General features: G+C 43.1%; 1 protein-coding gene across 7 annotated transcripts in view; it reads right to left on the bottom strand.

The window, feature by feature from the left end:
- The window catches only part of galnt13 (UDP-N-acetyl-alpha-D-galactosamine:polypeptide N-acetylgalactosaminyltransferase 13), a 406,679-nt gene that overhangs the window by 207,218 nt on the left and 181,205 nt on the right, over positions 1-18,256 (bottom strand). For all 7 annotated transcript variants that reach the window (XM_048533834.2, XM_048533835.2, XM_048533836.2 and 4 more), the window contains exon 4: positions 5,393-5,559. In XM_048533834.2, the coding sequence (XP_048389791.2) occupies positions 5,393-5,559 (167 nt within the window). The remainder of the gene's footprint in view (positions 1-5,392; positions 5,560-18,256) is intronic.

The following is an 18,256-nucleotide window of genomic DNA, read 5'->3' as shown; positions in this document are numbered from 1 at the left end:
AAGATGAAGTTTGATGAGGACTTATCCTGGCTGTCGCCAATTTTTACTGTTCAAACAATATCACACCCTTTACTTAAATTGGCTGTCAGGTTTCCTACTTTACAATAATGACTACACTCAGAAGTACTTCTTGGTCAGAAAATATTTTGGGATACCCATTAGTCAGAAGTCTTTCTTCATTTTGCACTTAGAGTATTGATAGAAATACAAACTTAGCCAACCCCAGAACTAACAAACTTTTGCTTTGCCTTAGTCTAATTATTAACATTAGATTGACTCAAAAGTCTCACTTGGTTTGGAGTTTATTCTTAGGTATTTAAGAACCTGATGTAATAATGTCGGCCTACAAATATTTTAAGACAGAGAAGGCTAACTTTCAAATTATTTTCAAAAACCTTTACGTAGGGCATGAATCCTAAATTTGCAGATGCCTCAAAATGTAGACTACTGTGAACTGTGAGGTGAGAATTAAAAACTTCAACAAGATGCCAACAGGTCAGTGGAATGGCTGCATATGTGGCAGCTGAAACTTTATGCAGAGAAGTATGAAGTTATACAGTTTGGTAGGAAGAAAGAGAAAAGGTGAAATAAAGAATACAATTCTCAACAGAAACCAGCAGAAAACCTGGGGGTACATGTGCATAAATTCTAGATCACAGGATAAATGAAATAGCAGTTAATAAGACAACAGCATCCAGGACTTTATAAATCAAGACGAAGAAATTGAAAAGAAAGAAGTTATGGCAAAATTTATTAAAATACTCCCTCCACCTCACCTGCAGTATTGTGTCCAATTTTAGGCACCATGCTGTCAGAAGGATAGGAAAGCATGGGAGAGGGTGAAGAAAACAATTATTAGAATAGTTCCAAAGATAAGAGACCTCACTTACAAAGAAAGATGTGGCAAAGCTGGGATTGTTCTTCAGAGAAGGTTGACAGGAATTTTGATAGATTTGTTTAAAGTTATCAAGGGTTTGGACAGAGTAGATAAGCAAAAGCTGTTCCATTCAATTTTCCAACCTTCCATCAGAGTACACCAATTGGCAAAAGAATATGAAAAAGAACGGTTCTATGCAGTGAGTGATTAGGATCTCCTGGTCTGTGTTCTGTGCACCTCCAGTAGAAGCCAGACTGATACCCACACACTGGTGCTTGCTAATACACAGTGTGGAAGGATTCAAAATAGATTGGCAAAGGGACAGGAACCTGAGCAGGGAGACAACAGTGAGGGAAACAAAGAATAGAAGTCGAAGATAGAAAAGTAGAACAAAAGTAGAAAGCAAAGGAGACAAGGGCTAGCAGCAAATAGGGCTTGTTACAGAGAAAGATATATAAAAGTTTCAATGAGCATGTCTGAAGGTACCACATCTGAATGAATGGAGCATTTGCAATATAATAAATGAAATAACAAGACAAATAGTTGTGTACTGGTATGATACAACAATGATTACAGTGACATGGCTGTGAAGTGAGAGCTGAAATTACCAAGGTAATCAATCTTTAGGGAGATCAGTAAGACCAAGTGAAAAGGGAGGCCAGATGATATTGTTATTGAAAGATGAAACCATGCCAATAGTGAGAAAGGTTATTGATGCAGGAAATCTTGATGTAGAATCAGTCTGGGCTAAGCTGAGCAGCAACAAGAGGCAGTAAACATGAGTGTTCACTATAGGCCTCCAAACAGTGGTAACATTAAACAAGAAATTAGAATGCAGACAAAGATATTGGGATATCCATGGGTGACTTAAATAACATATCAACAAGGTAAATTAAAATTGCAATAGTACTGTATCAGATGAATTCCTGGAGTGTGTGTAAAAAGGTGAAATTATAGAACGGTACTTTGAAGAAACACCTCGGGAGCAGGTTATTCGATATATGTTTTTGTGCAATGAGAAATGGTTAAAAATTAATCTCATTGAGAGGGGAAAGTTGACCCTAACCCAATTCTATGGCAGTGAAGAATTCAATGTGAAGGTCCAAATCAAAGCTTACATCTTAAACCTAAAGCTAAAGGAAAGTGCAAACACGAGGGACGACTTGGCTGGAATAGATTGGGTAGTTTCTGTATAAGACATTTTAAGACCATATTATTTTTATTTTTGTGTTTTTAAAATGGTGCACTGAAATCAGAAACAGCTGTTTTAAAACGAATGTTTTGTAAGGATGGCTGCATGTTTCCAAAAGCAAGTAATCTGTCACTCGTGGCAAGCATCATGTAAACAGCGGTTCGAACATCTGTAATCGAAATTCAACTTACAGATGAGCAATTACATTCTGCACAAGGCTGAAGGGCTCTAAATTCAGATGGAGCTTTGCTTGTCAACAAGTTGATAGGTCTATGGACTAGTGATCAGTTATCAATGGCCGAGGCCTTTTGCAAGCCAACAACTGTGTGATTGGTTCTCGGGCAACTGAAAAGTTTGGAGCAAGGAACAAGCTCCAGAGAAATTACCAGATCTCCATCAGCTCAGATATTGTCTCTCTGTTCTCTGTTGTCAAACCTACTTTAAACCTGAAGAGAGCAGGCCAAGCAGCATCTCAGGAGCACAAAAGCTGACGTTTCGGGCCTAGACCCTTCAGAGAGGGGGATGGGGTGAGGGTTCTGGAATAAATAGGGAGAGAGGGGGAGGCGGACCGAAGACACACACAACCAGCCCAGATCTTCCCCTCCACCCACTGCATCCCAAAACCAGTCCAACCTGTCTCTGCCACCCTAACCTGTTCTTCCTCACACCCATCCCTTCCTCCCACCCCAAGCCACACCCCCATCTCCTACCTACTAACCTCATCCCACCTCCTTGACCTGTCCGTCTTCCCTGGACTGACCTATCCCCTCCCTACCTCCCCACCTATACTCTCTCCACCTATCTTCTTTTCTCTCCATCTTCGGTCCGCCTCCCCCTCTCTCCCTATTTATTCCAGAACCCTCACCCCATCCCCCTCTCTGAAGAAGGGTCTAGGCCCGAAACGTCAGCTTTTGTGCTCCTGAGATGCTGCTTGGCCTGCTGTGTTCATCCAGCCTCACATTTTATTATCTTGGATTCTCCAGCATCTGCAGCTCCCATTATCTCTTAAACCTGAAGAGAATAATTTCTCTTCCCTTCAACAGTTGTTGTAAGCTGTAACTTTTATTTGATAAATCAAAGACATTTTATAAGTGACCCAGCCACTCTGTTCCTCTTGAAAACCAGTGGAAACATTCCAAGGTGGAAAGCCCAGAAGAAACCTTCTGATCAGCAAGTATCAACTCAACAGATCTTGTGAGTAAAGACTATTGAACTACTTTCCCAGTTTCTCGCTAACCCCATCACATGAAATCACCTGATTAAAAGTCTTAAGCAGAATCTAATTGCTTGCTACACATTATCACATATTTGTTATCAGTCATTCGGTGTTGATTTCTATGTTTTAGTTTGTCATGTCAAAGATAAACTTTCAATATATGCTTTTGTGTCAAAAGGAAGACACTGAGTGAAATATGCCCAATCCTGCACTGTCTAGATCAAACAAGGAAGAAATGTTGCAAATCCCAGGTAGATACTATTGCTGAGGTCATGAGAAGTATGTAATAATTGTAGATTTTTAATGCTGCAATTCAATTACTACCATAAGCCCCGTTACTGCTGCTAGCTCCACTGCACCTTTCCCTACGGCCTCACTTGCAGTCACATCAAATGTTCATCACGGTTCAAAGAAACTTTATGTGGACAAATTGTCATCCAAGTCTGACACTCAGGGTGATATGTATGTCACCAATTGGGACTTCTTCAGAAGGCTCCTCATAATGTTGGCCCTAAGGGCTGAAAAATACTTTGACTTTTGCCATTGGTATCTCAAGTGTCATGAGAGAAAAGACTCTCTACCATTTGACAAAGGAAGAAGCTTATCAATGAACATCATGTGGGGCTTTGATGATCATACTGTTCTCCCACATATCTATTCCAGTAGGGTCAGATAATGTGCTGTGCCTCTGAATGGGAGCACATGAAGGCCCACGTTCTCTAATGTCTGCAAACGTGGACAAGAGGACATGGGGTCCTGTTGTCCATCCAGCACCAAAAAAGGTGCAGATTACAGCATTTTCGTCTCAAATTAGCTGTTGCAAGTTAAGTATAATCTTAATACCTAATGGTTTGAGCAGAAGTCCAGATGCCGGTAACATCATACACCCTTGCTTGTCTGTTGCAAAAACGAGAAGTGCATGGTGCACACAGTGACTCCAGCAGGAATCAGTTTTCAACAAGCGTACCTTTTGGTTCAGGTCTACATTGTAGCTGCTTGGTAGTCTTTTAAGTCAAAAATTTTTCACAGACAAATTTCCATCTGCGTATGTCATCGAGGTTGATTGGGGTCAATTATGAAATATTGCCAAGCATTAATAAGCTGCACATTGAGTAACTGGAATTGATTACTGCTGATGATTGACCGCATCACACAAACGGCAACTCTTTGCACCTTAGGGAAATTCTGTCACTCTATATATGTTTACTGCTCAATCATTTTTCTCCTGGTTGTGAACATGTAAATATGCTGCATTTGCAAGGTCTACATTAAAATGCCCCTGTAACTTGCTTAATGCAATGTCCGCAGTTATGTGTAGAAGCCTACAATTGCCCCACGCATTGAAATTAAAAACAGAAGTGACAGTAACTGTCACTGACAGACTGTGGTTGAGATGGTCTGCAGATTTTGCTTTATTTGAAAGCAAGATTCTGTTGGTCTCTACTGCTCAGACTAAGCTGCCAGTCACACATCTTCTGATACACTCTGGCATGAGTATACTCTCAGTGAGTTTCTAAGTTTCAGCACCAAAGCATCCCACCATTCCCTTGCCTTCAAAGGATCCATATGGCAATCTAATCCTTTCAGAAATTAGCCATGAAATGGTAGCCCATATGGTACATCTGTTACAACTGAATTGAAGCCTCGTAGTTCAGCTTCCATCCACTTCACAGCATGATCAACTTTGGGTACAGCGTTAGCATTGCAGATCTCCTATTTGAAATTGCTGCATATCCAGTTAGTCCGTCAAAATCTGTTGGTGGCTAGCAAAACATCTATGCTAATGTAGCATGCATCATTATTACCATGAGATAAACTGAAGCAAAATGGATTCAAGGGATCACACTGAGGGTTAATCATATTGCATGGTTATCAGACTTGCATCTTAACTTCAACTGAAGAGGTAGCAAAAACAGAACCATGCACAACAAACACTATCCTTCACTTTTTGTTAATTAATAAATAGACTCAAATATAACAAGAATAAACATTAGCTCATCTGTCAAAGCTTACTTGAATTATTGAATGAACAATATTTTTATCTTTGATTTAATAATGATATTTCTCAGCACAATATTTACTGTAATGGATCAAAGATTGCTTTTACCTCTTTCGCTGTCATCATCCACAAGGATAATCTCAGTCAGTAACCTTTTCGGTGAACGAATGATAACACTGTGAATTGTGCGAAGCAGCGTGCTCCAGGCTTCATTATGAAAAACAATGACAACACTCGTGTCTGGAAGATTATCTTGGTAGACTTTTGTCTTGCATCTGTATAGAAGATGAATAGAAAATTACAGATGTTTGCTAACTTGAAGAATAATTACTTTTGCAGAGCCTTATCACTTCAAATACATTAATAGGCAATCACCGTATTCCAGGAACAGGGACAAACTAATTGTTTTCATATTTGGGTAACAAACTTTCATTATGGAATGAACTATTTTAAACAAAATCGTTAATGTCAAAATGAAACATTTGCTTCTGTTAACTGAACAAAGGCAATTTATGCTGTGATTTCACCTTGGACAGCTGCTTAGCATGTCTACCAATCTTTCACACCCAAAAGGGCCTTTGGCTACAAACGGCATCCACCTGCTATCTACATACTAAAACTGAACTTAAACACAATGAATCAATCTCAGTAACCATTCCCAGAATGCATTTCCCTCTGGCCTTTCATGACAAATGCCATTCATGTGCTAGCGTGAGCTCAGCTTGATTACTTAGTTGTACAAGAAGGGAAACTAAACCAAAGTCAAAACCTGTGAAACAGCAAAATTTTCTAATGAAATGTGAATTGATACTTGAAGATACATCAGCTTCTTACATTACAGAATATTTAATTTGACCCCAAAATGTTCACTTTAACATCCATCAGTTATATAAAGGATCTGTGGATTATGCATTTAAATTATTTTTAAGCAATAAACTAACAAATGAGACTACTACGTCAACATTCTACATACTTAGCTAGAAATAATCACCGAAATGGTTTTATGTAATAAATTGTTATTGCACATACTTTATAAAATAGCTATTATTTACACAGTACAATGAAAAATAGGATCACTGTAATGCAGTCCACTTTCTGTTCAGTTTTAAAATTATTCAATGCTTTGGAATTCTCTAAAATGAAATAATTAGCATTAAGCTTAAGCTATGTTTGATTGTGCCATTAAATTCTTGACAATTAATAAGGTGTGGCAAGTTTATTCAACGTAAAACGACAGACCTAAATAATTATCCATATAAATTAAACTATTTGGAAATATTTTAGTAGCTCAATATTCCATTGGGGCAATTAGTAAATGACTTCAACCACAACAGCAGTAATAGTATTCCTTAGCGATCCATGGGACAAGTCAGCTCAGAACTACTTTAACAGGAAGACTGCATCAATACTGTAAAACTGCATTCAGCATCTGCTGCCTGGCAATCGTACGGAGATTATTCATTCACTCTGAATTAGGTTTTTCTCTGGCAGTCAGGAGAATGACAGAATGAGGCCAAGGTTAAATTCAAGGTAGTTCAAATGTAATAGTGTGTCTCCTCATGTAATGCTATTTCCAATTAAATTTATTTTCATTCAAAGTTGTTTCCCTGTAAGCTTCTAATTAAAAGAAGTTTTAAGTGCTATCCAAAATTAGCAAAACCACAAACACAAAAGGAGGAGACCATGTGGCTTATTGTGTGTGTACTGGCTCTCCTAAAGAGCTGAATGGCTTAGAAGAAAACTCAACCAGCAAAAAACTGCTTAAAGTTAAAAGATATGGAAAATCAATGTGATTGTTCTTAAAGCATTTAAGCAGTCAGTAAAAGAAAAGGTTTCAGACACCCATCATAGTTATGCCAACTGGACAAGAAACCTTAACCTGTAGAAAGGGAGATTTATTCACTAATTTTTGAATGCCTGTAAGAAAAAAACAAAATGCTGGAGAAACTCAGCAAGTGTGGCAGAATCTGTTGAGAGAAAACAGAGTTCATGTCGAGTCCAGTGACTCTCCAGAAGTCTGTACTCAAAACATTAACTCTGCTTTCTCTCCGCAGATGCTGCCAGATCAGCTCAGCATTCACAGTAGACAAACAGGAGGCTGGAAGAACACAGCAGGCCAGGCAGCATCTGGAGGAAAGGAGCAGTCAACGTTTGGGGTATTATCCTTCCTTGGATTCAAGCATCTGCAGTTTTTTTTTGTCTTTAACTAAGCATTCACGATTCTGTTTTATTTGAGCTTCTGTAAACTTGTTGTTAAGGGTAACAGGTTGAATCTTGATTTCTGATATATTTAATAAGACCATTAGAAATCATTCTTGTCCAACACAATATTTGATTTAGCTTTTTTTTTTAACTTTTGCAATAATTAACTCCTATATTCTTTTGTTCAAAGTACATTAGCAGCCTCTTGAAAATACGTAGTGACACTTACATTAGTGATAATAGCAAAAAAACAAAACTTCTGGTCAATCAGGATGGGTCTCACAACAGGATTTGATTTGTTCAGGATTAGTCAGCTGGGACCATAACACACAACTCTCACTTCACAGTATTGAATTTCTTATGCCAACCATCTCTCCGTTCCCCTAAACTATAAATGTCTTTTCGAAGTTCTACACTGTCCTCTTCACTGTTTACAATGTGTCCAAGTTTTGTATCATTCACAAACTTGTAAAAATCTCTCTCGTACACCTAGGTCTTGCTCATTAATATATATCAGAAAAGCAAGGGGCCCCAGTATCCCTGGTGAACTCCAATACAAACATTCCGCCAGAACAAAAAAAATCCACGAGATGCTGCTTGGCCTGCTGTGTTCATCCAGTTTCACACTTTGTTATCTTGAATTCTCCAGCTTCTGCAGTTCCCATTATCTCTGATCACAACATTAACCATTACTCTCTGCCTCCAACTAGGGAACAAATTATGAGGAACAAACAAGAGAGCAGACTATTTTAGATCATGTACTATGGAACAAAAAATAAGGACTGATTAATAATCTTTGCTAAGAGCGCTTTTTGGGCTAAGAGACGACTAAGTAATAGAATGTTACATTGGTCCAGATATTTTCATCAGGTTTGGAAACTATTTCCAACCCTGAGAGATTAAAAGTGATCCATTGACCTTTAGGTCGCTTCAGGGCTCAAAGTTCTTGAACAAAACTGTCCAGGAATTGATATAGTGAGCAGCAAAGAGAATCAGCATGGAAGCCACACTCAATTTTGCAATAGTTTTGTGATTTAAATGTCTTGTAGCACAGCCAGCCACTTTGACAGCTCCTGTGAAAGGGTAAGTATGTAAGATGTGAAGCTAGGGTACCAGGTTAGGAAGGGGTGAAGGGTGCCAAATTGGTAAGGTCAGCAACATGCCATGTCAATTGGCTGCCAGGTAAGCATATTTAGGCGAGGGGAATGAAGAATTGGAGCCAGGAGCAGGGGTGGGTTGGCAGTAGTAAAGGGTCAGCTTGGGGATCTGTTGAAAGGAAAGGCTGTTGGTTCTAAAAGCTCAACAAAGGGTGTCACAGGTCTGCGGCAGAGGACATATCTAGTTTATGGAAGGTATTTGGTCCAGTATATTGGGTCAAGAGTGGGGTGTAATTAATTCAGAAAGGGGCAGGGCTTGTCAAGAGTCCAACATGCATAAGGGAATGGACGCGGTGTAGCTGGGAATTCAGTGGTGAGTCAGCAGTTTTATACTTCCGAGGAGTTAGTATTTAGAGTTTTGATCCTCTAACTGAAGCTTAATAGTTACCCTGGAAAGGTAAATCGGAATGCTTTGAATTCTCCAACTTTTGTGGAGTCTGTCAAGGGTTCCAGACACAGGAAACATACCGGTACGAACATTCAATGCCCTTGGTAACTGTCATGCATTCTGCAACGTTAACGATTCCAAATGTTTCTGACACACAACTTCAGTCAATGATGCAGAAATGACTCTTGCATCATAAGAGTATTTGGACCAATGAGTTTGACAGTAAGGTAGTTCAATCTGAAACCAGGGTGTTAAATTTCAGGAAAGGAACTTGTGAAGCCACAAGGAGCAAATTGGCTGAGATGGATTGGGCAAAAGATAAACTTTAAAATGCATGACCATACATAGGCAAAGAATTATTAAGTTTACGGTAACTGCAATTTTAATCAAAAGACAATCCCTGCAAAACAAAAATCAGTCAGTACTACAGATGCACTGGAACAGATTGACGAGAGGCTCACTGCTTTTTGAACACAAGTCTTTAATATCATTGCGAGAATGTTGACAGGTTTTACAGCCTTTGCAGTATCCAGTGTGTCAGCCATTTCTTGATATCAAATGAAGTGAATCAAATTGACTGAAGACTGTCATCTGTGATGGTGGGGGGCATCAGAAGGCAGCTGGGATGGGTCATGCACTCAGCGCTTCTGGCTGAAAATGGTTACAACTAATTTAACTTTGTACTTTGCAGTCACGTGCTGGACTCTCCAATCATTGTGCAATGGAGCCTACTTCCCTTGCTCTAGCTGTTTAATTATCCACCACAATTCAAGACTGGATACAGAAGGGCTGCAAGGCTGGGTCAGTTATGGGGTGCACATTTTAATCACGGACCATGCCCGAGTTAGGGTGAGAATTAGGGTTGAGTGATAAGGTGGTATGAGGGATTCTTTCCTTCATTGGGAGAGACACTGAATACAAGAGCAGGGACGTAATAATCAAACAATAATCAGACATTAGGTAGGCTACAACTGGAGCTGAGTGTACAGTTCTGCACACACATTACAGAAAGGATATAATTGTTCAAGACAGACTTCAAAAGAGAGATTCACTAGAATGTTGTTTCAGCTTGAAAATTGCTGGTGAGTAAAGACTGAGTTGGCTAGTGCTGTTTTCCTTAAAAAACAGAGCAGCTTGAGGGGTGACAATCAAGGTATAAAAAAATAATGAGGGGGTTGGATACAGTGTACAGAGAGTACCTGTTGCCCATTGTGGCAAGATTGAGATTTAAAATGATAGAAGGAACATGAGGAAAAACCTTTTCAAAGTATGGTGCATGAATGAAATTCACTGGCCAGTTGATTGTTGAAATGCTGAGCTGACTTAAAAGGAATCTGGATCTACACAAAAAACATATCAACTTACAAGGTTATGGAACAGGTGCTAGCAAGTGGGACTAAACTAGGCAGCTATTTTGATCCAGAGTTAGTAGGAACTCCAGTTCTAAAGAATCTGAGATAACATCGTGTGAAGCTGGATGAACACAGCAGGCCAAGCAGCATCGGAGGAGCAGCAAAGTTTGACGTTGCAGGTCAAGACCCTTCTAAAGAAACGAGGGAGGGCAAGGGCATTCTGAAATAAATAAGGAGACGGGGGAGGCAGATAGAAGATGGATAAAACGGAGGAGATAGATTAGATCAGATTAGTTTCCCTACAGTGAGGAAACAGGCCATTCGGCCCAACAAGTCCATACCATCCCTTAGAGCATCCCACCCAGACCCATCCCCCTATAACCTCTGAACACCACAGGCAATTTAGCATGGCCGATCCACCTAGCCTGCACATCTTTGGACTGTGGGAGGAAACCGGAGCACCCGGAGGAAACCCACGCAGACACGGGGAGAATGTCTGTGCGGAGTTTGCACAGTTGCCCAAGGCTGGAATCGAACCTGGGTCCCTGGTGCTGTCAGGCTGCAGTGCTAGCCACTGAGCCATAGGGTGAGAGAAGACAGACAGGTCGAAGAGGCAGGGTTGGAGCCAGTAAACGTGAATGTAGGTGGGAAGTTAGGGAGGGGATAGGTCGGTCCAGGTCGGTCAGAGGACAGGTCAAGGAGGCAGATGAGGTTAGTGGGTAGGAGATGGGGTGGGGCTTGAGGTGGGACGAATGGTTAGGGAGGAGGGAACTAGCTGGGCTGGTATGAGGATGCGGTCAGAGGAGGGGAGATTTTGAAACTTATGAAGTCCACATTGATACCATTGGGCTGCAGAGTTCCCAGCAAAATATGAGATGTTGCTCCTGTATCTTTTGGGTGGTGTCATTGTGGCAATGCAGGAGGCCCAGGATGGACATGTTATCCGAGGAGTTGGGGGGAGGGGGTGGAAATTGAAAAGGTTGGCGACTGGGAAGTGTAGTTGTTTGTTACCTACGCTCCGTTTGCGTTCTTCAAAGCAGTACCTAAGCCTCCGCTTGGTTTCCCCAAATGTAGAGGAGGCCAAAACGGGAACAGCGGACACCAGTATATCACATTAACAGATGTGCAAGTGAACATCTGTTTGATGTGGGAAGTCTTCTTAGGGCATGGAATGGGGGTGAGGGGGTGACATATGGGGCAGGTGTAGCACTTGCTGTGGTTGCAGGGAAAAGTGCCAGGGGTGGTGGGGCGTGTGGAGGGGACAGGGGAGTCACGGAGAGAGTGATCCCTCCGGAAAGCACACAAGGGTGGGGAAGGAAAAATGTCTTTGTTAGTGGGGTCGGATTGCAGATGGCGGAAATGTCAGAGGATGATGCGTTGGATTTGGAGGTTGGTGGGGTGGTACGTGAGGGTGAGGGGGATTCTGTTTTGGTTATTATTGCAGATAGGGGTCGGAGGGCAGGAAATGCGGGAGACACAGTCGAACGCATTTTTGATCACTGTGGAGGGAAAGTTGCGCTTCTTGGAAAAAAAAAGGACTTCTGGGATGTTCGGGAGTGGACTGCCTCATCTTGGGAGCAGATGCAGCAGAGGCAAAGAAATTGAAATAGGGGATGGCCTTTTTACAGGAAGGTGGGAGACAGGAGGAATATTCTAGGTAGTTGTGGGAGTCGGTACGCTTAAAATGGATATCGGATTCCAAGTGGACGCCAACGATGGAGAGAGGGGGGTCCAGGAAGGAGAGAGACATGTCAGAGATGGTCCTGGTAAACGTAAGGTTGGGGTGGAAGGTGTTAGTGAAGTGGATGAACTGTTCGAGCTCCTCGTGGGAGCACGAGGTGGTGCCGATACAGGGTCATCAATGTAATGGAGGAAGAGGTGGGGGATAGGGCCAGTGTAGCTTTGGAAGAGGGATTGTTTTATGTACCCTACAAAGAGGCAGGCATAGCTTGTGCCCATGCAGGTACCCTTGGCCACCCCCGTTTTCTGTAGGAAGTGGAAGGAATTAAAGGAGAAGTTGAGGGTGAGAATGAGTTCGGATAAGCAGATGAGGGGGTCAGTGGAGGGGGACTGGTCGGGCCTGCGGGACAGGAAGAAGCGGAGGCCCTTTAGGCCATCTGCATGGTGAATGCCTCCGCCTCTGCGCTTTCTTCAACCGTGAGCCAAACCCTCCCTCTACTGACCCCTTCTCCCGCCTCCAATGCACACCCTCCTCCTGGACACCTGACCAAGGCCTCCTACCCTCCCTCAACATCTTCACCCCCTCACCCACTCCAACCTCTCCGCCGCAGAACATGCAGCCCTCCACTCCCTCTACTCCAATCCCGACCTCACCATAAAACCCGCAGACAAGGCAGGCGCAATGGTAGTATGGTGCACATCGCCGAGGCCAGACGCCAACTCTCTGGCCCCTCCTCCTATCACCCCCTTGGTCATGACCCCACCCCCGAGCACCAAACCATCATCTCCCAAACCATCCACAACCTCATCTCCTCGGGTGACCTCCCACCCATAGCCTCCAAACTCATTGTGCCCCAACCCTGCACAACCTGCTTCTATCTCCTTCCCAAAATCCACAAACCTAACTGCCCTGGTCGACCCATTGTCTCCACCTGCTCCTGCCCCACCAAACTCATCTCCACCTATCAGGACTCTATTTTGTCCCCTTTGGTCCAGGAACTCCCTACCTAAGTCTGTGACACCACCCATGCTCTCCGCCTCCTCCAAAACTTCCAATTCCCCGGTCCCCAACACCTCATTTTTACTATGGACATCCAATCCCTAGACATCTGCATTCCCCATGCAGATGGCCTAAAGGCCCTCCACTTCTTCCTGTCCTGCAGGCCCAACCAGTCCCCCTCCACTGACACCCTCATCTGCTTTTCCGAACTCGTCCTCACCCTCAACTTTTCCTTTAATTCCTCCCACTTCCTACAGGAAAAGGGGGTGGCCATGGGTACCCGCATCAGCCCAAGCTATGCTCGTCTCTTTGTAGGATATGTGGAACAGTCCCTCTTCCAAAGATACACTGGCCCTATCCCCCACCTCTTCCTCCATTACATTGATGACTGTTTTGGCACTGCCTCGTGTCCCAGGAAGAGCTCAAACAGTTCATACACTTCGCTAACACCTTCCACCCCAACCTTCAGTTTACCTGGACCATCTGACACCTCTCTCTCCTCCCTGGACCTCTCTGTGTCCATCTCTGGTGTCCACCTGGAAACTGATATCCATTTTAAGCCTAGCAACTCCCACAACTACCTAGAATATTCCTCTCTCACCCACCTTCTTGTAAAATGGCCATCCCCTATTCCCAATTCCCTCATTTTTGCCGCATCTGCTCCCAAGATGAGGCATTCCACTCCCAAACATCCCTGATGTCCTCTTTTCTCAAGAACCGCAACGTTCCCTCCACAGTGATTGAAAATACCCTCGACCGTGTCTCCTGCATTTCCCACAACGCAACCCTCAGATCCCCTATCCGCAATAACAACCAAAACAGAATCCCCCTCATCCTCACATACCACCCGACCAACCTCCAAATTCAATGCATCATCCTCTGACATTTCCGCCATCTGCAATCTGATCCCACCACCGAAGACATTTTTCCCTCCCCACCCTTACGTGCTTTCCGGAGGGACCACTCTCTCCGTGACTCCCTTGTCCCCTCCACACTCCCCTCCAGCCCCACTACCCCCAGCACTTTTCCCTGCAACTGGAGCAACTGCTACACCTGCCCCTACACCTCCCCTCTTCACACCCATCCCAGGCTGTAAGACCTTCCACATCAAACGCATGCTCACCTGCACATCTGTTAATATGATAGACTGTATCCACTGTTCCTGTTGTGGCCTCCTCTACACCAGGGAAACCAAGCAGAGGCTTGGGGACTGCTTGCAGAACGCCTACGCTGAGTTCGCAACAAACAACTACACCTCCCAGTCGCGAACCATTTGAACTGCCCCCAACCCCCAAACCTCAGATGACATGTCCATCCTGAGCCTCATGCATTGCCACAATGACATCACCCAGAAGATGCAAGAACAGCATCTCGTTTTGCTTGGGAACCCTGCAGCCCAAGGGTATCGAAGTGGTCTTCACAAGCTTCAAAATCTCCCCTCCCCCAAACACATCCCCAAACCAGCCCAGCTCGTCCCCGCCTCCCTAACCATTCCTCCCACCTCAAGCCCCACCCCCATCTCCTACCCACTAACCTCATTCCACCTCCCTAACTTGTCTGTCCTCCCTGGACCGACCTATCCCCTCCCTAACTCCCCAACTACATTGACCTTCACTGGCTCTAACCCCACCTCTTTGATCTATCTGTTTCCCCTCACCCTATCTTCTCCTTTATCCACCTTCTATCCACCTCTCCATCTCCCTATTTATTTCAGAATGCCCTTCCCCTCCCCCATTTCTGAAGAAGGGTCTCAACCCAAGATGCCAAACTTTCCTGCTCCTCTGATGCTGCTTAGCCTGCTGTGTTCATCCAGCTTCACACCGTGTTATCTCAGCTATTTTTTTCAACGAGTTCAGACATGACGACCTCAATGGTCTTTTCTCTGATGCTGCAATGGTCGGCAAGGTGAGCTGTTAATTAGGTTCACATGTAAAATCCTACTAAGGCTGGTTTAAATATCGATTAGGATTCAAGCTCTGTAGGTTCAATTACACTGCTAACCAAGGAATTTTCTGGTATCTGTCAATCAGATCGCAGTGAAGCAATCGGTGCCAATTATTCTAACAAAAGGCAAAATTAACAAAATTGCTCATCAGAAGCTCAGGGCTTTCAAAACACTTGGTAAGAGGCAAATGGTCAGGCAACTACATCCGAGTAAGACCTACAATGGAAGAGTTAAGTTTAACATGAGAATTTACAGCATAGGGAAAGAATTATTTTAAATAAAGTTTGATGCAACTAATAAAATGTCTGAAGTATTAATCGGACATAACAGTATTAGTGATCCTTACAATTATTGATAAACCTTACTATGTTAACGTCAAGTCAAAACAATGATATTACCGGACCAAAGTTAGATAACATTGACATTAGTAGAGGCAGTGCAGAGCAGATTTTTCAAAAGGAGTGGGTGTCTTGTAGTTTGGGGAATGGTATTGATCTACCAGTGACCACGTGCACTAAATGGTCATCAGCTGCAGAATCTTGAGCTGTTTTCCAGTTCAATCAGGAGTCGTTCTTGGGGTGCACTGATCATGTCCCTACCATTGAGCTAGGCAGCCAAGGTTTAAGTCCTACCTGCTCCAGTGGTGTATTATAACATCTTGAACAGCGTGATTAAATGTATCTAGAATTCAGTGACTGAAGACTGGAGGCAGAAAGGGAATGGCTGGCCACCAAGCAGGCCAAAAGAATAGGTATTTAGAGTCGTTGCCGCCTTAGATCCCTCTCATTACTAACTTTGAGGGTGGTGGTTTCTTTGAGGAGTGTAGTCACAGCCAGGTTAGTGGCACCACAGGCAGCTCGTTACACAGGAGGCGAAGAGTGTAAGAACAGAAATGATGGGGATTAAGTAGTTAGGGGAAAGACTGGTAATTCTGCAGCCATTGCCACAGACAGTGTGTTGCCTTACTGGCGCCAAGGCTAAGGATTATGACAGAACAGTTGCAGGACACTCTACTCAGTGAGTGTCACAATCTATGTCAATAGCAATGGCTTAGGTTAAAAAGGTTCCGAGTCCTGAAACCTCAGGAAGTTAGAAAAGAGATTGAAAAGCAGGACTTCCAATGCAGTAATCCCAGGGCTATTCCCAATCCCACATGCCAGTAAGCACAGAAAAAAGGGAAGTGAATAACAAACACATGGTTGGTAAGCGGGTGCATGAGGAAGGACATCAAATTTCTGTGACTTGAGAATCAGCAGGTGAGGCCAGTACAAGATGAACTGCAGGTCTAACATTCTCACAGGAAAATTTGCTTGTGTTGTCGTGGGGTATGGGTACCTGGAGGGGATTTTAGATCCACAGAAAGCAAGAAGTAGCAGCAAAGTATGAAGCAAAAATATCAGTCGAAGCATTTACAAATATCAAATATAATCAAAATAAAGTTTTTTTAAAAGGAATTAAGGGCATTCTATCTGAATGCACAGAGCAATAGGAAAAAGGTCGATAGGAATTTACAAATTGAGGCAATGGGTATGATCTAATTGCCAGAGATAAGGCAATAAAGTAACTAAAATTGTGAACTAAATATCCACATATTCAGCATTTAGGAGGGATAGGCAAAAAGGAAAAGGAAGTAGGATAGTATTCTTAATAAGGGATGAAATCAGTATGTTAGTGTAAATGGATGATAAGTTGAATGATCAAGATGCAAAATCAGTTTATGCGGAGCTAAGAAAGGCCAGCAAACACTGATGGAATCTCCATGGATTCGGTTAATCAAATCACCACTATGATGTTTCACTTATAGAATTCAATAGAATCCCTAGTGTGGAAACTGGCCCTTCATCCCGACAAGTCCACACAGACCCTTGGAATATCCCACCCAGACCAATTCCCCTATAACCCACCTAAACTACACATCCCTGAACACCATGGGCAATTTAGCAGGGCCAATCCACCTAACCTGCACGTCTTTGGAATGTGGGAGGAAACCAGAGTACCCAGAAGAAACCCATGCAGACATGGAGAGAACATGCAAACTCCACACAGACAGTCGCCCAGGGGTGGAATTGATCCCAGGCCCATGACACTGTGAGGCAGCATTGCTAACCACTGAGCCACTGTGCTGCCTGGATGATAAAATCCTGCAGGACATAGAAAACTGGTTTCTGGAGAAATATGTTGAGCAACAAATTAGGGAGTTGATGTTGTGTAACGAGAAAGGGGTACTGAGTATCCTTGCCATAAAGGAGCTTTGGAAAAGTGATCACAATATGACATAATTATAAATGGCATCCAATATATTCACTCAAAGTAGCATTTAAACCGTAAAAAAAATGAAATAATGAAAGGCAAGTTGCCAATGATAAACTGGGAAAACACACAAAAAAAATTTGACAGTAATCAGGCAGAGGTTAGTGTTCTGGATGTGAGTTTGCTCGCTGAGCTGGACGGTTAGTTTTCAGACGTTTCGTCACCATTCTAGGTAACATCATCAGTGAGCCTCCGACAAAGCGCTGGTGTTATGTCCCACTTTCTATTTATCTGGTTAGGTTTCCTTGGGTTGGTGATGTCATTTCCTGTTCTTTTTCTCAGGGGATGGTAGATTGGCTCCAAATCAATGTGTTTGTTGATGGAGTTCCGGTTGGAATGCCATGCTTCTAGGAATTCTCGTGCATGTCTCTGTTTGGCTTGTCCTAGGATGGATGTGTTGTCCCAATCAAAGTGGCACAAGTAGCCACAAAATGACATGACCCACTATCACTCGTATCCTTACATACAGATAAGGAAGGACACCACTTTGAATGGGACAACACATCCATCCTAGGACAAGCCAAACAGAGACATGCACGAGAATTCCTAGAAGCCTGGCATTCCAACCGGAACTCCATCAACAAATACATTGACTTGGAGCCAATCTACCATCCCCTGAGAAAAAGAACAGGAAATGACATCACTAACCCAAGGAAACCTAACCAGATAAACAGAAAGCAGGACATAACACCAGCGCTTTGTCGGAGGCTCACTGATGATGTTACCTAGAATGGTGACGAAACATCTGAAAACTAACCTTCCAGTTCAGCGAGCAAACTCACATCCAGAACCTCAACCTGAGCTACAAATCTTCTCAAAACTCGCTAGAGGTTAGTGTTTTAAGAAATACTACATGGTCCACAAGAGTTAACATTTCACTAAGGCACAGGCACCCAAAGGAAAGGTAAATTAACACCAGTCAACAAGTTCAAGGGTGC

The sequence above is a fragment of the Stegostoma tigrinum genome, chromosome 7 (genome assembly GCF_030684315.1).
Source record: "Stegostoma tigrinum isolate sSteTig4 chromosome 7, sSteTig4.hap1, whole genome shotgun sequence".
NCBI classification, from domain to species: Eukaryota; Metazoa; Chordata; class Chondrichthyes; order Orectolobiformes; family Stegostomatidae; genus Stegostoma; species Stegostoma tigrinum.
Note: the sequence above shows the minus strand (reverse complement) of the source record. Positions and strands in the feature narration are given on the sequence as shown.